The following is a 20,793-nucleotide window of genomic DNA, read 5'->3' as shown; positions in this document are numbered from 1 at the left end:
AAATGCCAAAACCTCATAGACCATGTGCTTCATGTGTCACACACAGCGAATGGCCCCGGATAATATGTCAGCTCGTAGCGAGATTTACCGGCAGGAGGTCAATCGAATCGAAATGAAAACGAAAAAAAAGTTAAGCTCCGTGAGATCATGAGAGAAGACGTCTTTATGATCCGACCGAATTCGACAGTATAACGCATCGACTAGCTTTAGCACATACGTACAAGATCACCGCAGATGAGCGACATCCACACAACCCATTCGGCAGACAGGGACTCTTACTCCTTGGCAGATCGTGCGGAGGTGGGGAAATTATCTGATCCGGAAGTAGGCAAACCAGCCTTAGGAAATGGTACAGTGGTGGATGCGGTATGGGGAAACATAGAAGGAGATGGTCCTAATTATAGGTCTCTGTCATGGTAAGTCTGCGTCTGACCGGACATAGCTGATACGGATAAGGATCAAAGCAACCGTTTTACAACTGAAAACTCAGGTGGGACTGGGTATCCTTGGATTGGTGAGCATCGTTTTTAGGTGTTATACATGTATTTGAATATACTCAATGTATCTTCGTCACTTAGCCTGCCGCTTTCAACATACTGGGCTTGGTTCCGGGTATTATAGTCATCGTTGCCGTCGCTTTGATAGTTGGTTGTGAGTACTCAAAAAGCGATCTGAATTTCAAACAGCTGACAGATTTTGCAGGGTCCGACTATGTTGTCGGTATCTTTAAGCTGAACCACCCGGAGGTGTATACGGTAGCTGAGTGAGAGACTTCATCCGGGCTGCCTGATATACCAGCTGATATTCACGACCTCTCAGCGTTGGGTACATGCTGTTTGGAGTCTGGGGACGAGAGATTCTTGGATTTGCATTCTGGGTGAGTTTCATCTGCAACTGGGCTGTGTCTCAGGACTGATCTTCCTGTAGCTCCAAATCGTCGCTGTAACAGGTGCAAGCTTCCTATCCATGTCTGTCGCCTTCAACACCATCACAGAACATGCCACCTGTACGGTAGTCTGGGCCATTCTTGCTATGGTAATCATCGCATCACTCGCCTCGATACAGACTCTCTCTCGCATATCCTGGCTTGGGTGGATAGGCTTAGCAAGCATCATGTCCTCGGTGATTACTCTTATGGTCGCATTAGGAGCAGCCGACAAGCCTAGTTTGGCACCTGCTACAGGAGACTGGGCTATAGAGACAACCATTGCGGCTTCTCCATCCTTCATCGATGCTATCAACGCTGTCTGTATCATCATTTTCTCTTATGCGGGAACGCCAAATTACTTTAGCATCGTTGGAGAAATGAGGGAACCAAAGGATTTCACAAAAAGTGTTATAGTCGGACAGACCTTGATGACAACAGTCTACCTGGTGAGCATTTCGAACCGAATATCCCAACCAGATCAGCTAATTATGCGATTGTCAGATCGTCGCTTCAGTTGTATATCACTACGCAGGTCAATACATCGCTTCGCCGGCCCTAGGTACAGCAGGTAGTACCATCAAAAAGGTAAAGTCTTTCGTACTTAGCTGGGATATCACTGACCAGCTGGGTTAGGTCTGCTATGGTCTAGCTCTACCTGGTTTAGCCGTGGGAGGGTTGATTCTGGTCCACACCGCTGCTAAATACGGTCAGTCTTGAGGTTTACTTGGTCCGACTTTGCTGATGGAAAACGTAGTGTTCGTCCGAGTCCTGAGAAAATCCACCCACTTGTCAAAGAACACCCCTGTTCATTATCTCGTCTGGTAGTGAGTACAGCCCTGCTTCAGCTAAATAGTCTTTATATTGACCCTTCGCAGTGCATGTATCGCCGTCACTTCTATTCTTGCATTCATCATCGCCGAAGCTATTCCAGTCTTCAATGATCTGCTCAGTCTGATCGGAGCGCTTCTGGGTACCCTTATCTGCATGTGAGTTGCGTTGTCTCGTTGCGAGTCAATACTGACGTTATCCTCCTAGCCAAACCGAGACTTACATGTGGGTCTGGGACAATTGGCGAGCTCCAAATCGAGGTTCTACCAAATGGTACTGCTTAATAGTCATGAACGTTATCTTCCATTTCATCGGATGGTTTATCTTAGTCGCTGGTACTTATGCTTCTATCGTCACCATAAATAATGATTCGAAGAACGGAATTCTGTCAAAGTACGTCACGCGGTCAGGTGAGGAATTTCGTATACTGACGTTAGTTGCCTTTGTAGACCTTTCAGCTGCGCTGACAATAGTGGAGGTTCGTAAAATTCGTAACGTGTATATTGTCATTAAGCATGGAAATATTTGACAGTTGGGGTATGTGCGGATGTTCCGATCGGGAACAGAGTGGCATAAACTGCAGATACGTTGGTCAGATATGAGTCATTCCCAGGGGTGTAAGTTGGAGTAATCCTTCTTATTACGGGAGGCGGGCGATTTTCAATTTATCAGATAGCGACTTGAGCGGTTGGAAAATCTCCTGTCGGTCGTAACATCATTCATAGCGAGACCACCGCAGTCAGTCGGGTCCGATGACTGTTGGAGGTATGTCATATTTGACTATATTTGAACAAGCTTGACCGCTGAAAAGCGGAAAAATTTGATTGTGTCCGATTGCGAAGATTTATTTCCAACCCCTTCCTTGGCCTTTTTTCCAGTTCCTGGTCTCATTCTCGAAAGTCTGGGTCTCAGTACTGATGTAAATGAAAGTGACCATATAAGATGTTTTTTTGGCAGGCCAAATTTTAACCCTTTATTTCCATAGCCCTGAATTAACGCCACTAACTCTTCGGTTAAGCTCGGAAGACATATATTCGCGTTATCAGATATCAAAATTTTTAGCTCGTACACAGCTTAAACACCATGTTAACCGCCATGGGCGGTCTGACAAACCTTTTCTTTGAACCAAACTTTCCCAAATCTCAAGCTTTCGAAGCGTTGACAGCGTTGGAGCAGTCCTTGTTTTCGTAACCACATCTTCTCTACGGCCGTGTCTTCTCAGTATGAAAAGAATTTTGGTACCAAGAGAGAGGAGGGATTCTCGCCATATAAATAGTAATCGACAAATCTTTCCAATTTCGATAAGGTTGCGAACTCAACAAAACAGCTTTCGGATTAATCGCTCACCATGAAGGTAGATCAACAACTCAACCTCACTCAGACGGCTTTGACGAACAATGAAGAGACCGAAGGGGAAAAGGTTCTGCCAGGTCCAGAGTCAGATCGTCAACACAAGTCCTCACCTGAGCCAGATGCTCAAGCCTTGCCGCACTTATCATCTAGTGGTGCGCAAAAAGAGGGCAGCTTAGCGGATACCGAAGAGTTACAAGATGGTGTCAGAAACGCTGAGGCCCTTGCCAAGACGTGGAATAAGTCCTCGCTGGTGACAGTCTATGCTTTGTAAGTGCAAGCGTGCAGTACTGAGATCATGCCCACTGACAGTTTTACAGCTTCTGGCTCACATACGCAGTCAACGCCTTTCAAAGTTCCATTACCGGAAATTTGTCCCCTTTCATTACTTCCGGCTTCCAATCGCACTCTCTCATCCCCACTATCGGTATCGTGTCCAATATCATGAGTGCCGCTGCGTATATGATCTTAGCAAAGGTTCTGAATTTGTGGGATAGAAGTTACGGATACCTTGGAATGACTGTCATAGCTACTATCGGTCTCATCCTCTCGGCTGTTTGTAAGAATATCTACACTTATTGTGCTGCTCAGGTCAGTCCACTGCTATCATAAGTCAGTTCCATCAGCTAAAACAGATATATAGTGCTTCTACTCCGTCGGTTTCATTGGTATGATTTTTGCTGTCGACGTCTTCACCGCGGACACCTCGACACTGAAGAACCGAGGTGTGGCTTATGCCTTCACGGCTTCACCTTGGATCATCGTTGCATACGCTGGACCGAAGATCTCAGAGCGATTCTATGAAAACAACTGGCGATGGGCTTATGGTTGTTTCGCTATCATCCTACCTTTCGTCGCCCTCCCCTTCTTCATCTTCATGCAAATGCAGAAAAGAAAAGCTATCAACGCCGGAGAGATTGTATCCAGCAAATCGACAAGAAACTGGAAGGAGTCTTTGTGGCATTACGCTGTTGAGTTTGACGGTGAGTCTTTTTATGCATGGGTGTAGCTTGAGCGCGTGTTAACATACTTCATAGTCTTGGGCGTTTTCCTCATTTGTGCCGGTCTCTCCCTCTTCCTTCTTCCATTCACCATTGCTCAATCCGCCGAGAACTCTTGGAGGGAAGGATATATCATCGCCATGTTGGTCATTGGATTTGTTCTACTGGTCTCCTTCGGTTTCGTCGAACGATACATTTCCCCTAAACCTTTCATTGCCTTCCACTTGTTAGCCAATCGGACTGTACTTGGTGCTTGCATGCTCAATGTCAGTTGGCAAATCGCCTATTACTGCTGGTACAGTTACTTCACCAGCTTCTTGCAAGTTGTTTTCGACATCTCAATAGCAAGAGCAGGTTACATCTCATCGATATATGACGTCGTTGCGGGAGTTTGGCTGTTCCCCGTTGGATACTTGGTTAGAAGAACTGGATATTTCAAGTGGCTTCTTTACATTGGTGTACCTGTTTACATCTTAGGTGAAGGATTGATGATATACTGCAGAAAACCCGGTCAACCTCTGGGTCTGATTGTGTTTACCCAAATTCTCATCGCCTGGGCTGGATCTTCATTCACATTGGTAGAACAGATTGCTGTCCTTGCAGCGGGTAGTCACAACGATGCTGCTGGTATGTTGGCCTTGTTGGGAATGTTCGGATACTTTGCCGGTGCCATCGGCAACTCGATCTCTGGCGCTATCTGGACCAACACTCTTCCATCTGCTCTTCAACAGTTCCTTCCGGCAGAAACTTTGGATCAATGGGAAGATATCTACGAAAGTCTCGATCTTCAATTAAGTTTTCCTATGGGTGACCCTACCAGAACTGCCATCAATGAGGCTTACGCTGAAGCTCAAAGACGGATGTTGATCGCTGGTACCTCCATCATGGCTTTGGCTCTTTTCTGTGTCATAGCTATCAAAAACATTAAAGTCTCGGAGATCGAGCAAGTCAAGGGAGTGGTATTTTAACCGCAATTCTTTTTTTCGATACATACCCTTACATATATAATTATCATATTTACATATCTATGCAATCTTTCAATTTGCAAAGGCCGGAGCGACGGCATATGTCGTCTCTTTGTCAATGTCATGCGCAGCGGGTTACTATGAGATAAGAAGACTTGGTAAAATAGCGTGCGGTGAGAGATTGCAGGTAAGGTACGAATCAATTTTGCCCTGTATTTCTGCGTCTTTTACCTTTTTCATTACGACTTCCAATTCCGTCAAATCTTGTATACAAATCCTTATCAGATAAACAATCTCTCTGCTCGCCTCATCGCCGGCCGGCCTCACGTTCACGAGTGGATACCTCATTGATGTAAATAGAACGTATGAAAAACGCAGTTCGATGAAACATCGGCATACCAACCATTTAATTCTCCAGTTCGTCTCCAACCGCTTGCGCAGCCGATGCCTTCTGCATCCACCTCTTCATTCGCGCCAGCAGGCTCTTCAAGCCCCAGCGATACTCCCCCAACGGGCAAGAACCAAAGGAAGCGGTCTGGATGCCTGACTTGTAGGCTGAGGAAGAAGGTGTGTACCGTTTCCCTATAACTCCTAAGTCATCACTCATAGACCTTGCGATCCCTCAGAAATGCGACGAGGGCAAACCAAATTGTGGAGCTTGTAAAAGATTAGGTTTAGACTGTATGGGATATGAGACGAAGAGACCTGATTGGATGAATAAGAAGGATAGAGTCAAGGATGTAACCAGCCAAATGTGAGTCTCCGGCTATGAATACTGGATTATCGGGTATTGAAGCGCCCCTACAGTAAACAGACTGTTACCGAGACTAGATCAGCCAAGATGAGGTCTCATTGGGCAGCAAGAGCAGCATCTGTATCCGGAAAAGATGAGGAGGGCTTGGATGTGAGTCCTACTAGACTGAGGTCGTTCGCTATGGAGTCCTGAGTACCCACCGTTCTTTCATAGACGTTAAGCCGAGAGGGGAGCGTTGAATACGATAACCAAGCGAGTAGCCTCCCGAATAAGCCAATAATGACAGACGCTCTGCCCTCTCAACCATCCCCGAAAGTCTCTTGCGATCCTGCATCGCTAGTCACAGAAGCATCGTTTCTCTCTCAACAATATTCATATAGCGGAGGACCAATACGCAGTGGATACCATTCTCAGTATAACCACCTGCCCTCTTCAACAGCGACTTTACCGTCTATAGAAACACCTCTAGAACCTTATGTGCCCGATTCTGCAATATCCTCACCTTTGATCGATCCCGATATCCTCACACTTCTTGGTCTCGTTCCCCCTTCGAAACCTTCCGCACTACAACCAGACCTTCATTTCCCCCTTTGCCCACAACTGCCCAACACCTTGTGGTTCCCATATCCCAGCGCATTTGAGACCATAGACGGTACACAAGATATGCGATACTTTCATCATTACCTCACCGTTATTCTTCCTTTGCAATACCGTTTTGACAATCAGCCGATGTCCGACCTCGTTGCTCCAGTCGCCCTTCAGAATCCAAGAGTTCTGCAAGCACTCTCAGCAATCGCCGCACTTCACATGTCTCACAAGAAACGCCCCCAGGCTGTACCAAAGGGAGACATTCCGTGGGAATATTCACATTTGTATCCCAATACGGATGACGTCTTTGCTAGAAACATCATACAATCCACTGTCAGAGAGCTCAAATCAATACCCGCGGCGGAACTTGGAACAGACGGTTCCATTCTCGCCGCCCTCTCTGCAAACAGCTTTAACCTGTTCGATGGAGGAGAAAATAAAAGCTGGACAGAGACTGCAGATCTGTGTAGAAGGTGTTTAGCAGCGGTGCTCAATGGGGTGGGAGGAATCGGACCAAATGGTTCTAGGTGAGCATCTTTCTTATGAGATATCAGGGCGAAATTGGACTAAAGTACTGAAGGAACTGCAGAGCACAGATCGACATCTCAGCTTTAATGGAGCGACTGGGCCATCTTGTCTCTCCTCTGATGTGGGTCGACATTCTCGTATCGGTCACTCAGAACCGGGCGTCACAGTATTTGCCCATCTATCGAGTCTTCCTACTCGACAGATATCGTAATCAAAGCAAGGTGTCCAAGCTATTGAGGGAAACGGTCATGGGGTGCGATAATACGACTGTGAGTTCTGAGAGCTCGCCAGAGCATTCAAGGTGGAGACTGATGGTCATCTTGGTATAGCGTCTTGCACTAGCTGAGACCGTAGGCCTATCGGAGTGGAAGGAGAAAGCAATTAGATCGGGAACTTTGTCTCATCGAGGCTTAGTCGAAAGGGCAGACTCAATCGAGAGGTTGTTAGGCGAGCGGAAATGGAGAGAGGAGCACTTGTTTGAACCAAATGACCCTTCCACGGTTCAGCGTATGGCAATGAGCAACGTTTTCCATCATGGTGTCAGAGTATTGTTGGCGACAGTGGTCGATGGTTGTCACCCGAACGGTGAGTGGCTCAAGTCCACAACGATTCATTTGACTTTTCATTTGACTGGCTTCCTTCATCTTTAAAGTCCCCGACATTGCGACTGCCGTGCAAGACACTGCGGACGCTCTCGCCGCTGTTGACAGATGCGATGCACGAGGTGCAACCGACAAACTCATGATCTTTCCCATCGTCATCGCCGGATGCCACGCCGAAAGACCTGCTCAGCAACGAATATTCCGTCATCGATTTGCTCGTTTAGGAGACGAAGGAGCAGTCTTTGGCAACACGGGCAGTGCATTAAAGTTGATGGAAGAAGTCTGGCGCCGTAGAGCTCAAGCAAATACTGAGCAGGTAGAGATACATTGGCGTAAAGTCATGTTTGACATGTACGAAAGCGGTCTCTTGTTGATCTAGTCGTTGAAACAGTCGTTCTAACCTGTCGCTACTTGTGAATTGTATGCATACATGCCTGTCAGGGGATGTGAAAGTTCCAAAACTAATGTGTCCATGACCGACTTGCTGCATCCGGCCCCGCGACCCCCTAATGATTCTGCCTCGGTATGCCTTGGGTTTGAGCAAGACGTTGGTACTTGACCGCACTCTTGATGACCATACCCTCACTCAACTCCGATACTGAACCCCTATAAATCTCTTGCCAGGGAGTTTGACTCTTGGGATACTGGTAATCTCCCATGGATTTCTTCCTCTCTTCAATTTCTGTCGGACTCAAGAGCACATCGGCGGTCCTTTTCAACAAGTCGATTCGAACTCGATCCCCGTCTTTTAGATAACCCAGCATACCCCCAGTGGCAGCTTCGGGACTAGCATTCAGGATCGAAGGACTACCACTAGTACCACTTTGTCTTCCGTCACCTATACAAGGCAACTCGATCCCCTTCTTGATCAGTTCACCTGGGGGAATCATATTCACCACTTCAGCAGCTCCTGGATAGCCAACAGGTCCTGCGCCCCGCATTATCAGAATGGTACCCGGGCTAATATTTGGGGATTGATCAATTCGATGATGGTAGTCTTCTGGACCGTCGAATACCGCGACTGGACCTTCAAATGCCATCGGATCGTCTGGATTGGAAAGGTACTGTTCTCGAAATGCAGGTGAGATCACCGAGGTCTTCATGATACCACTGTCGAACAAGGACCCTTTGAGGTGCAAGAATCCGGCCTCCGCCATAAGAGGTTTGTCGAATGGGGTTATGACACGGCGATCTTGGGATAGTTCTCCACGGCAGTTGTCACCAATGGACTTTCCGGATACCGTCAAGGCGTCTGGATTGGGTAGCGCCTCGTGCTCGAGTAATTCGGCGATAACAGCTATTGGCGGAACAGGTCGGCATCATCCTGAGTAGCAAATCGACAGAGGCGGACACACTCACCAGGAAGACCACCCGCTCGGTGGTACTCCTCACACAGCCATTGACCAGCAGGCTGGACATTCAGGATCAGAGGAAGATGATACCCGACTCTTTCCCAATCATCGCAATTTAATTCAACTCCAACATGTTTCGCTATCGCATTCAGGTGAATGGGTGCATTGGTAGATCCTCCTATAGTGGCGCAACATGCAATGGCGTTCTCGAAAGCAGCTTTTGTCATAATGTCGGAGGGTTTCACATCTTCACGGACCAATTGCACGATCCTGAGTCCTGTAGCATAAGCACATGCCCCTCTTTCTCTGTATACAGCGGGGATGGAAGCACTCCCTGGAAGCGCCATACCCAATGCTTCGGCCATAGCATTCATAGTAGAAGCGGTGCCTATAGTATTGCAATGACCAGCACTGTTTTGTCAGCGTCATCACCACAATTGTAACTCACCTAGGTGCTGATAGCGCTACATGATGTAGGAACTCTGCTTCGGTTATCTCCCCTGCAGCTAGTTGTGCTCGACTTTCCCATACTACCCCTCCTGATCCTATCAATTTCTGACCACTGTACCCATTCAACATGGGTCCGACGTTCTATTGCGAAGTCAGCGAAAGGCTACTCGGAGATTTGATGACGGCTTACCATAGCAATAGCAGGTATGTTTACAGTTGCTGCGGCCATTAATAACGCTGGCGTGCTAATGTATGCCGTCAGACGACGATAACATCAGGACAAGGATAAAACAACTCACGTCTTATCACATCCCGTCAGAAGCACTACTCCATCTAGCGGATATCCGAACAATACTTCTACAAGGGACAGATACGACAGATTGCGATCAAGACTTGCAGTGGGTCGCTTTCCGGTTTCTTGAATAGGGTGACAAGGGAACTCCAATGGTGTTGCGCCAGCTGCAATGATACCGTCTCTCACTCTTTTCGCTAGCTCCACATGATACTTGTTGCATGGTGAAAGATCAGAGCCTGTTTGTGCGATACCGATGATTGGTCGATTCTTGGGTTGCAATTCGGGCACAGTAAGGCCTTGATTCAAATACCTTTCGGTATACAAAGCGGACATACCTGAGTCTGTTCAGCCAAGTCCAGCATCAAAGAAACTCACCTAGATCCGACGGATCATTGAACCATTTTTTGGATCTAAGCGGTATCGCAGGTTCTATTCCTTCCGTAGAGTTTGGGTTGCTGTCCGCTGGAGAGGTAAAAGACCGTAATTGTCGAGGTCCAATACCGGCGGTAGGCACTTGAGCTTGTTCCGCTCTTCCACAATTGCATCCTTCGCAAGGTTGTGACATGTCGAAGAATCCTCGTTGTTGTACGAGACTTGCTTATAGATGGATTATGTTCACTTGCACTCAAGTTCTAGAAATCCTGCTGCCAGTCATGATGACCTGTGAAATTATGCGAGATGAATCAGGATACACGGGGTTGGACATTGAATGTTGCGGGTGTCGGTCCGAGTGTAATTGACAACATCGTAAATCAGGTGACGACAAGCCGGGTCATGCCGACGGACCTGAACTGGGGAAGTCGGGGGGAAGTTCCTGACGCAATTAAGCGACTAAAGAGATTTTCGCAATGGCATGTTTCGCACGTGAGATGTCATAGATATACTACTCGGACAAGACCGAGCGGGAATGCTCGTCTTGTTGAAATGAAATGTCGCTCGATGGCGTGAGCGGATTGCGTCAGAAGAATTTTGGGTAATATTGCTCACTGATGACAAATCTACATGATTCACTCATATATAGGGAAGCCCTGTTGGTATACACGATCCGCTCATGCATTCCTTGCCCTACTGTTCTACACAATGACTGCCGCTGTAGCTTCCTTACCCCCTGCTATTCACGCATCGTTCCAGGCCTTGAAAATCCAGCCAGCAAAGGCTGTGCGTCATGATGTTTACGACTCTGAGGAGAAAAAGGCAAGCTGTTTCTGAAAGTGTATGTCAACTCATGCTGACTTCTGTATAGCGAAGAATCTTCGACACCCCTTATGAGCCAAACCTGAAGTGGTGGACAACAAACCAAGAGGAGTATGTCAAGCCCAGTAATGATCCTCTGCCCAAAGGATTCCCGGAACAGATCGTCTCGAAGAGTGTATGGGATGGCAAGGTGTTGATCAATCAACGTGAGTGTATTCGCATACGAGTATTGCTGATTTCCATTCAGCGGAGAAATGGCTCTACGTATTTTCGGAAGAGGATGTAGAACTCGTGAACAAAGCATATGATCACTTTCAGTCCTTAAACATCACGAATAATGAGATTGACCAGATGACCTTCCCGGTGCCCGAAGACTCCTCACTGTACAAAGCTCTTAAGGGGATACCCTACGAGCTCAACCATGGACTAGGACTCAGAGTTCTGAGAGGTCTTCCTGTTGATGAATGGACGCGATCAAAGCAAATTTCAGTCTTCGCCGGAATTTCGGCTTATGTCTCGCCGAGAAGAATCGCAAACAACGGCAACAATATCGTCCACTTGAGGTGGGTTGACTGATGACCAGGAATTTCAAATGGCACTGACGATTGTTGAGCAGAGACATCACCAATATAGAAGCGGACAAAAGGCCACCTATCGGTATGTCAGGAGCTTACAGAAGCGACTACAGCTAGCTGATTCGTTATGATAGTTGTCAAAGGTCAGACCAACGGTAACCAAGGTGAGTCGGATGGAAGTCGGATATATGACAGATGCTAAGGGGCACAACTCGTTGTTAGTATTCCATAATGACGGAAGTCTAGGTATTATATCACTCTTTACGCTCGGCGTTGCCGAGACAGGCGGCTTGTCCCAGCTTGCCTCGGTCGGTCAGACATACAACTACTTTGCTGAAAATCGCCGAGACATCCTGCGTGAACTAGCTAAGGGCGATTGGAAGAATCGTTACCAGCCTACAGGTACGTGTCAGCATTGTATGGGGAAGAGAGTCGTCTCGACTGATACCTTGATGTACAGGTCGACCCCTGATTCATCCTGTCGGGAATGACCAAGTGATTTCCGTTTACTCAAGAAGACCATACTTTGGATTCTATGGCGCAGACGAAGATGTTGAGCCATTGCCAAAGGAAAAGCATCTCGCTCTCGACGCTATACACTTTACCGCTGAGAAATTCAGTCTTGACCTTGATTTGCAGAAGGGTGACTTGGAATACGTCAACAACGTGACTGTTTACCATGGTGAGTGTATTGGGCGTGGTATGGATCAGAATGCTGATCCTCTTATCAGCTCGAACATCATCTGAGGATTCAGAAAAGAATCAACGTCATTTGATTCGGCTTTGGCTTGACAATGAGGAACAAACTTTGCCGGAGATCCTAGTGGACGAATTCCGAAAGCCTAGAGAAGGTCAAGGCTGGCCACTAGAAGCATGGGATTCATTGGATGAGGTTGTCCATGGCACCAAGCAGTAATTCGTACGAAATCCATACCAGCTAGCAGTATACAACATGTATCGTTTACAGCACTTTCCGACCGCAAATGTGAAGTAGATGACCCCTTACGCTTCTGAGATAAACAGCATACGACACCGCTCCACTGACAATAGCCAGCCAGCTGACCAAAGCTGTCCACTTGAAGCAAGATGGCGATGATGCCCAGAGGGTCAACACGTATTTTAAAAGGTCGAACAGATTTTGCAGCGAAATTTGACGAGCAGTCAGCTGATTGCGACGTGGATGATCATCAAGAGCGAGTTGAAGTTCTTTAAGCTGGACAATCGTATGAGCTAAAGACACAGCAGACGGGGAAAGGAAATGACCCACCTGACATAGGTCAAAGGACCATAATCCGATGCGAGATATGGCGATTCCTGAAAGGAGATAAGCTTTTGATTGGCAACATAATGGACCGGCTCACCTCCGAACAGTATTACAGAATTCCACACCGGGCCGTGCTCTCCATATCTACCAGTGCCGTAAAAGAGAGCTAGTGCAACCGGAGCAAGACATCCTACCTCGAACCTGCGTTGACACAATCAGCAATTGATCGCGACGACAGAGGTGGATTCATTAACCAGATAGACCAAGCTCCTGCTCTTTCCAATCCGACTTTACGCTCCAGTAATGGCATCACAGCGGTGCCGATCAGGCCTGTCATGAGACAGAGACCCTGTGGAATAATGACCAGTCAGTTTCGGGTTGGAGTATCGAGCAAGAGATACTTTACTCACTCTCATACTAGCGATTATAGTATCGTCCCATCCTCGTGCCGCTTTGATGTATGATATGAATGTCCCGTCTATGCAGACTTAGCATGGTAGTGAGGGTAAGTCAAACTCACCATATGATAGAGTGGTGAGGTGTATAAGTGCCATAGACGTCGAGCCTAGGAGTGGTAAGTCAAGTAGCGTCACAGGAGGGTTTGACGATCTCGAAGACGGCTGACTGGGACACTCACTAAAGAAGATGGGTAGCCTAATAAATTCCAGCCAGTCGTCCTTTTCCGACTGCAGCCGTTCTGATAGACTTTGCGGTTGCTGTTCAGCTTCCTGCTGCTCTCCTTGTCCAGCATCGAGCTCTGCTTCCTGACCTCTCTCAAGTAACCCAATCTCTTCGACTCCATTTGGTATGATCCTCTTATTCCGTTCAAGGACGGGAAAATGGTTATAGACCACTTTGATCCACAGGTATTCTACACCATAACTCAAGATGGCAAATCCAAGCAGGGCACCAGTTGCGAGGGGATACCCCCCAAGGGAGGTCGTGAGAGAAACCACAAGCTATGACCAGATGAGCGAGCATCATATAGAATGAGCATATGCGTCAACTCACCGGAGCTACCAATCTACTCAACAGATCTATCCTCCTCATATACGTATTCAGCCGAGTCAGAACAGTCGGATCTCCGTGAGCTATCTCGGTGATCCTGCGGAACGAAATAAAGCAAGGTCAGGCTGGTGCATCACGGGCGAAAAGATGGAGTGATGAAACCAATGTCGCACTCACCAGTCCCTTTCAATAGCTACAATCATGCCAGTTGCGCTCAGACCGAGAGTAGCAGAGCAGGCAATGACGAGAAGGAGGATGAACCACGTGATAGCGACTTCACCGATGGCGGCTTTGCCGTGAAATGCGTTGGCAGCGAAATGACGAAGGGGAACGAGCAAGACTGAAAGCGAGGACAGATTAATCACACGAGACAGAGAGAGGTTTGTATGTTGACCTCACGTAGAAACAAGGAGTAGCTGAAAGCTTGCAGGATCTGATCCAGCCATGAAGTGTAAGCACTTGCTCGCATATGGTACTGCTTTGTCTCACCTTCTGAATACCTATTGTCATTCTGACAAAAGGCAGCCGAGGTAGTCGATCAACCAAAGAGCCGATGTAAGCCGAGAGAATGAGACCGCATCCTGTGGAGCAAAGACCAGCTAGAGAAGCAGGAATAAGAGTATCGGGGAAGATTTGAATTACTGAGATTTACCTATCAGATTTGCTGTATGGAACAACGATGCGAGAGAGAGGAAAATTGACTCACAAAACAGAAATGAAGCGAATTCATACGCCCCAGAACCGAACGTGCTATAGCTCAGTGCATCAGTCTGAATGTCCGTGAGCTCTCACCACATGTACCCACCTTGATGTATGCTGGAGTAATAGACAAGCCAGAGCGACGCGGTCGATGGGTGATGAAGATGACATGACTGGCAGATGGCTATCTCCGTCAGGCGATAAGGTGCATGCTGACGTGGTGTGTTCTTGACTTGATTTGGGCTGGGGTATCACCAGAACGACGAACTGATATGGTAAGATAGAAAACAAGCTATGTATTCGGCCGAAGAGGGCGTAGAGCGACATGGAGAAGCCAAGTGAAGTGCAGGAGAAACGATGACAACAAATATATGTGTGGAATTCCCACTCCACTCGGATTACGCCGAATGAATACCGATCAGACGATTATACGACCTCTGGATACTCTCTTGTTTCATCTTGTATCCGTGCAACGCGATGGGTAGACACACCAGACTCTGACTAGTCCACAATGTGATAGCCTTTATCAGTCCCTGTCCTCTTCGTCCCAATAAGCAGGTGATCACTGGCAGAATGAGGAATCGCGAAATCACCCTTAGAAAGATTTCGGCATCACTACCGCGATCATCGCATTCAATTTCTGTCATAGGTGGTGTAGCATATATATACGGAGGGTGAGCCGCAACTTCCACAGTACCGCAAACTCTACTCTGAGATGATATGTGGTCATTTAATCCAGCAACTCAGCTTTGGACGCAGCTCGAGGTCCAAGAGGACATGGAAGCAAGAGGATGATTTGGAAGCGACTCTGTTGATGGAAATGCGGTGGTGGTGTGGGGAGGCATAAATTGAAAGAATGGACGACTGGCAGACGGCTGGATATTGAGATTATAGGGGCACAGCCTGATTGGGATCAATTTCAAACCTATCATAGTCTTGGACGTGGTGGTAATGCAATGCTTTGTGTTGTGCACCAAGATGGATGATCAAGTCCGCTGCCTGAGATCGTATGCCGTCCTGCCTGAAGCAGAGGTTGTCAAATCCACCTCGACCACCGACAACAGGTGAATCTGGTAACACTCAAGCAGTTGAGCCTCGCCCATGCTTAATATATGATACAGCATTCTGATCGTGCGGTACAGCGGTACGAAATCCGTAGCTGAATGAGTGTTGGAGCAAATTGATGAAATGCATCCGAACTTGATAAACCGGTAACTTTATCCGTTGTTTACGCCGGCAAATTCCATCTCGTAATTCTTTTCGAACCCCTCACATGATCACCCAATTGATTTCTATCCCTCCAGAACAGGATACAGACAAACATATGCGACCTTGAAGAGGACTTTAGATTGGTATATTTCTGCGTGTCATACCACTCCTACAAGCTGTCATGGTACACGAGAACGGTCGCCTGGTGGACAAGTCGAAAGATATCGCATCTAGGAGAGATGGGCGTGAGTCGAACACTTTTTAGCTCGTCCTGGATGCCGGTTATTGAGAATGGTCACTAACATTGGCTGTAGCTGCGTGTGATGGTGGGTGGAACGTTCGTTGATATGGAAAAGATGCTTACTGAACTGAATGCAGCTTGTAAGGCCAGAAAGTGAGTGTTGACAATTCGAGTGTAACCAAAAAATAAGAGATGTCTGTTAATGAAAGGGATCCGCAGATGTCGTTGCGACGCTCATTTACCAGAAACGCCCTCGTCTTCCGTCGCAGCACGACATTGTAGCCAATGCAGGAATCTCAAGATAGCTTGTACGTTCCACATTCCCCAATTTTCACCGTGAAGTGTCAATCCACCAACGTTAGCTACCTGCAGGCACCTTTACCTACCAGGGCAAGAGGAGGGGCCCAGTACCAGGGTAAGTTTAGAGATCAATAAGGACGGAAATACTCATTTAACCTAAGATACCTTCGTTCACGGCGAGCACAACTAGCTGCAAAAGCGTCAGAAAGCGACACATCACCCACCTCGTCATCGACCTACGCTCCTATACCGCCGACACCGTCCTATCCAACTTACGCTTCGGTAACCCAACCCAAATCATCGGCTTCCGTATCCACCCTCTCTTCGTATCACGATCATGATCCACCCACTTCTCTCACCTTCCCTCCCAGCGCAACCATTAGCAATCCGCCCAACTCTATATTTCCCCTGCTCAACGTCGAACCTGCCGCGAGTACATCTAACCACAAGTCCCTCGACGCAGTCCTACCGCGGGCACTTCGACTCGAAATCCTGTCCCTCTTTTATCGATGTGTGTACCCCTTGATGCCGGTTCCTCATAAGACGACCTTCATGGCGGACATACATAGTCGCAGGGAGGAGCTTGCAGGTCAAGGGGAATGGATAGCAATGGTTTTCTCGATCTTGGCTTTCACTTTAGTACAGATGCCGCATCATTTGGTATCGATCACGAAGAACGAGATCAGGGAGCTGGTGGAGAAGCTGTCACACAAGGTGAAGCTGTGTTTATTGGAAGATCATCACACGATATCGCTTGAGAGAAGTGAGTCTGTTGCTGTCATGGCTGTGTTGCGTTATCTGACTGACTCTCACCAACAATACAACAGTGATTACTGTGTACTGGTGAGTGATTCAACCCACATCTCCTCTGTACCACACTGACGAGTGACTGTTATCTAATAGCATCGGGTAAGCCACTGAACTGAGCGCTCGTCTTGGAACCTCGCCTGAACTTGAAATTTAATTAGAACGGTGCACAACAATCTGGGTCGACATATGCAATCAAGGGCGTTGCACGGCAGCAATGTTGTACACTGCTTGCAGCTTGGCCTCAACGAGGAAAGCGTGAGTCATACATGACTAGCCGTCATGGTTCATGATTGCCGATACACCACCCCATTCCCGTCATCACGTGTCTACTCCCGTGACGCTCACATCGCTGACACCCCACTAGACCTACGCTTCCATGGACCCCATCACCGCCGAATCTTACCGTCGGCTCTTTTGGGCCATATACTGCAGTGACAGGTCGGCTGCTTGCTCGGAGAATGGCAACTTGCTATTTAACGAGGACGAGATCAATGTCGCATTTCCCAAAGACCTGTGAGTGGACCAGAGATGCCGCCTGGACACCTCGAGCTGACTTGCAACAGTGATGACCAATTCATCACACGTTCCGCCTTCCACGAACCCCCGATAGGACATGCTTCAATCATGAGGGGGTTCACCGAGTCTTGTCGCTTGTTCAGCAGTGAGTCGATTTCCCAGATGTTCGAATGATGCGACTGACTCTACTGTAGTGGGCGGCAATATGCTGTCGAAGCGGATGCATGATCGTTCGAGACCGCCGAGTGGCTATGCGTTGAGAGGACGTATCAACGAACTCGACGATATTCTGCAAGGGATAGAAAGCCTTCTGTTAGATTGTCAGCCGGAGATGCGCTTGGGGTGGACTGATATGGGTTTACTGGCAACTCAGTGAGTCGAAAGCTGAATGTGCATCCCTGACTACGTATAGTTTGGAAGGTGGTTTCGCCGATGCTGTACCGGATATGCTCCGTGACTTGATCACGACAAGTCATGCCGACAGTACCCCATTTTTGGTGCATAGTGCGCATGTCCGGGTGACGCAGGTGAGCACCAAGTTCAAATGTTCTTTTTCGCTGGCTGACACATCTCCAGCAATTATTCCGGTTCTTGACCTTGCAGTATCGGGAAGATCTATCCCAGATCCTCTATCACGAGCAGCTGAGGCATGTTCCCATACGGCCTGTTTTACCACAATCTCAGCCACGATCAGAGGAACACAACAAGCGAAAGGTCTTGGAAGATCTGCTTCAGATATTACATGGAATACCATTAGAAATTCACGGTACGTAAACTAAGCAGGTCGTCGGAAAAGGGCTCACGCGACGTTTACAGCTATCAACTCGTTCCCCGGCATCAGCAAGATCCGTTCGGTCTCGGCATCCCTGCTCACAAGTCTTTCAGCTCCTCCAGGGTCAGAGCCGAACAGCGCATCAGCACAGGACGATCGGAGTATGGAGTTGCTATGTGAGTGTAAGAGGGATCATGGAAAGGCCTCGCTGATGCCGCTCATTCAGGCGACTTCCTTCGTCTGATGGCCACTATAGAACGCATGTATTCGTTGGTGGCTGAACCATCAACAGCTTCCACAGACGGACAGTGACTGTTGTTTGAGGCTCCTGAAAAAGAGGATAATTAGTGTCCTGCTATGAGCTGGTCTGTTCGTACAGGGTCCTGTTATGGCACGAATGCATGTTATCAAAATATTTAGAATTCGGAAAACCATCCTCAATGGGGGTCCTCTTACACGATTGATCTCGTATGAAGAGCGTTGCTACGTTGGTTTTCTTTCTGTAACTTTGCACGGAGATCAATCTAATTGTTCAGATGGTGATCCGTTCTTCAACCACCATATCCGAGGGGATGCGAACGAGAAGCACTAGATATAAGAGGGAGTTGTGGCATGGGAGGACAGATAGCAGGACAAGCTGACATGGAACGAGATAGCCGGTAGTAGGAAAAAGCTTCTACAAAGGTTATTTCGAGACCGTCAATGTGATCCTTTGGACGTATCAATCCCTTCCGGTCACCTCAAGTCCCTATCATCCTCGTTCGTCCGAATGACCTCAACTTCACAAGACTTTATCTATGATGTAGGATAAAAGTTGATTGTTGTTGATGTGATGAGTAGAACATGAAAGTCAATATGAATACGTCTAAGTTATTTACCTACTGGCGGTATCAGATTTACTATGAATGCTACACCCGCTAGAATGTATATTCAAGAATATCCTGCTGATTTCCTGATCAAGGCAAGCATACGACTAAATGAGAAGGTGCATGTGATGAACTGATATGCAAAAGGTGCTAATGGCAGTTCGCTGCGATGCGTTGTCCAATTGATATAATCGCTCGAAGGTGTTTTGCCCTAGCTTCCGAGTTTGATTTCGTGATCTTCGATTTTCGCTCTGACCTGTTATCTTCGCGATAAGATTGTCAGCCGTTGACACCGTTTTCTGCTATAGCGACTAGCGATTCGGCCTCTAGAGACCATAATGAGACAGGTAATACAGCTCGGACGTTACAAAATACCTTTCTTCTGGTTAAAAACCTTAGGTCCTCTCAAGAGACTCGGTGTCACTCACCGTGATAATGAGTTCAGGTAGTATGAAACGTCGTGACGTTATGCTGCTCGCTGCGCATCGTTTTGACCTGTTATTTCTCATATGGTGAGTCTATCGATGTATCTGAGGCAAGTTGAGGGGAAGAAACGGACTATATCGATGCATTAGAGGCTCATATCGGTGTCTTCGCAGCAACTTCTTACGGTGAGATTCGCTTTACTGACTTGGGTGAGAAATCGTCAGTGAAGTAAACAGGCTGTTCTGCAACATCACGGCTTGTTTTCGAGTCAAATCTGGGGTGTGTTGGTGTCGCTGGATCTATTCAGGCGGCTTGTTCAGCTCAGAAGGATGCTGAGAGATCTTGGTAAGGCGCTCGCTTCCCTTTAACCTTCCGTCTCACTGTAGCGCTACAAGTCTGTCGTGTGGTGTTCAAGTCGGTTCCTCGCTGAACATACGTTATATCTGGCATGTGCAGGCTCGTAGATCTCAATTGAGACAGAGATTGACAAGGATCAGAAGGAAAACGATTGCTAACCCGTGCAGAACAGCAACCAAGTTTCGAGAATATGGTCCACAATTACCTTGGCTGGAGACCTTGCCTAGCGGTACCGCATATGGTTTTATCGTTATGCAAGTCGTATACCCTTGATCCGGCTTCGATCTCGTGCTCAGAGGATTAGATTCATCCCACTAGTGCTGGAAGAACAACCAGAACCGATGACCTTGCCATGGAAACATTGTGTACTTGACTCACGCTGCTGCGGTGTTCGTCTTGAGCGGGAGGTTGAAACGGCGTCTGTCGTTTGCGTCATCACGCATGCGTTGTTTCTTCGTATCCTGATGATCCAGATAGGTCATTAGAGATCTACTCTGCTATGATATCGGTATCATGTGGTATGTAAGGATACCTACATGGGTGGAAACAGCGTCACAGAGCGTTCACCGCAGTACATGTGAAGCAGTTGGTGTATTTCTCGAGTGAGCGTCGTTTACAAGTCACGCAGCTGAAAACATCGTTCTGTAGGTGTCAGAGGGTATAAATGACCCAGGAGATTACTCTACAAGTATGAAACTAATAGGCTTAGCTACATATACAGCTGATAACGAGGTAGAAAGACCAGAAAAAATGGTTTCGCCAATGTAGGAGCGGTTCAGAGCAGCGTGGAATCACATCTCTTATGATTTTACCGTGTTACACCTCGTTTTGACTCATGGAGAGGGGCGTGATTTTCAGATGGGGTAATACCGAGATTTGTTATGAAGTAGACAGATGTATATGTCCGTGGGGAGT

At 47.5% G+C, this 20,793-nt stretch overlaps 7 protein-coding genes across 7 annotated transcripts; 5 read left to right on the top strand and 2 right to left on the bottom strand.

Moving 5' to 3' along the window:
* Positions 1-234: 234 nt before the first annotated feature.
* On the top strand, positions 235-2,242 carry I206_105752 (uncharacterized protein; the record flags this gene model as incomplete). Its single annotated transcript, XM_070203186.1, has 12 exons — positions 235-404; positions 457-514; positions 579-651; positions 703-763; positions 820-877; positions 928-1,374; positions 1,430-1,513; positions 1,562-1,634; positions 1,683-1,752; positions 1,804-1,914; positions 1,964-2,149; positions 2,206-2,242. The coding sequence occupies 12 exons, from the start codon at positions 235-237 to the stop codon at positions 2,240-2,242; spliced, it is 1,428 nt and encodes a 475-aa protein (XP_070059287.1).
* Positions 2,243-3,104: 862 nt separating this feature from the next.
* On the top strand, positions 3,105-5,075 carry I206_105751 (uncharacterized protein; the record flags this gene model as incomplete). Its single annotated transcript, XM_019156301.1, has 4 exons — positions 3,105-3,376; positions 3,427-3,697; positions 3,750-4,089; positions 4,144-5,075. The coding sequence occupies 4 exons, from the start codon at positions 3,105-3,107 to the stop codon at positions 5,073-5,075; spliced, it is 1,815 nt and encodes a 604-aa protein (XP_019010103.1).
* A 441-nt stretch (positions 5,076-5,516) lies between these two features.
* On the top strand, positions 5,517-7,923 carry I206_105750 (uncharacterized protein; the record flags this gene model as incomplete). The annotated part of the gene is made up of 7 exons (XM_070203185.1): positions 5,517-5,639; positions 5,699-5,826; positions 5,880-5,976; positions 6,040-6,941; positions 7,004-7,211; positions 7,272-7,527; positions 7,595-7,923. The coding sequence occupies 7 exons, from the start codon at positions 5,517-5,519 to the stop codon at positions 7,921-7,923; spliced, it is 2,043 nt and encodes a 680-aa protein (XP_070059286.1).
* Positions 7,924-8,050: 127 nt separating this feature from the next.
* Positions 8,051-10,206, bottom strand: I206_105749 (uncharacterized protein; the record flags this gene model as incomplete). Its single annotated transcript, XM_070203184.1, has 6 exons — positions 8,051-8,841; positions 8,904-9,202; positions 9,345-9,487; positions 9,537-9,591; positions 9,646-9,937; positions 10,017-10,206. 6 exons carry the CDS (start codon positions 10,204-10,206, stop codon positions 8,051-8,053), a joined length of 1,770 nt encoding a protein of 589 aa, XP_070059285.1.
* A 515-nt stretch (positions 10,207-10,721) lies between these two features.
* On the top strand, positions 10,722-12,326 carry I206_105748 (uncharacterized protein; the record flags this gene model as incomplete). Its single annotated transcript, XM_070203183.1, has 8 exons — positions 10,722-10,835; positions 10,885-11,041; positions 11,209-11,398; positions 11,452-11,492; positions 11,545-11,574; positions 11,633-11,812; positions 11,871-12,092; positions 12,142-12,326. 8 exons carry the CDS (start codon positions 10,722-10,724, stop codon positions 12,324-12,326), a joined length of 1,119 nt encoding a protein of 372 aa, XP_070059284.1.
* Positions 12,327-12,371: 45 nt separating this feature from the next.
* I206_105747 (uncharacterized protein) lies at positions 12,372-14,552 on the bottom strand (the record flags this gene model as incomplete). Its single annotated transcript, XM_070203182.1, has 13 exons — positions 12,372-12,623; positions 12,678-12,724; positions 12,772-12,875; positions 12,929-13,023; positions 13,085-13,152; positions 13,195-13,239; positions 13,312-13,633; positions 13,686-13,779; positions 13,860-14,022; positions 14,082-14,115; positions 14,172-14,323; positions 14,389-14,432; positions 14,488-14,552. 13 exons carry the CDS (start codon positions 14,550-14,552, stop codon positions 12,372-12,374), a joined length of 1,485 nt encoding a protein of 494 aa, XP_070059283.1.
* Positions 14,553-15,771: 1,219 nt separating this feature from the next.
* On the top strand, positions 15,772-18,541 carry I206_105746 (uncharacterized protein; the record flags this gene model as incomplete). Its single annotated transcript, XM_070203181.1, has 15 exons — positions 15,772-15,835; positions 15,969-15,984; positions 16,051-16,139; positions 16,204-16,246; positions 16,293-16,894; positions 16,959-16,974; positions 17,035-17,040; positions 17,100-17,196; positions 17,306-17,454; positions 17,505-17,602; positions 17,652-17,769; positions 17,870-17,984; positions 18,034-18,223; positions 18,274-18,405; positions 18,456-18,541. The coding sequence occupies 15 exons, from the start codon at positions 15,772-15,774 to the stop codon at positions 18,539-18,541; spliced, it is 1,821 nt and encodes a 606-aa protein (XP_070059282.1).
* Positions 18,542-20,793: the final 2,252 nt, after the last annotated feature.

The sequence above is a fragment of the Kwoniella pini genome, chromosome 8 (genome assembly GCF_000512605.2).
Source record: "Kwoniella pini CBS 10737 chromosome 8, complete sequence".
Classification (NCBI taxonomy): Eukaryota; Fungi; Basidiomycota; class Tremellomycetes; order Tremellales; family Cryptococcaceae; genus Kwoniella; species Kwoniella pini.
This window is presented reverse-complemented; position numbering and strand designations above follow the sequence as displayed.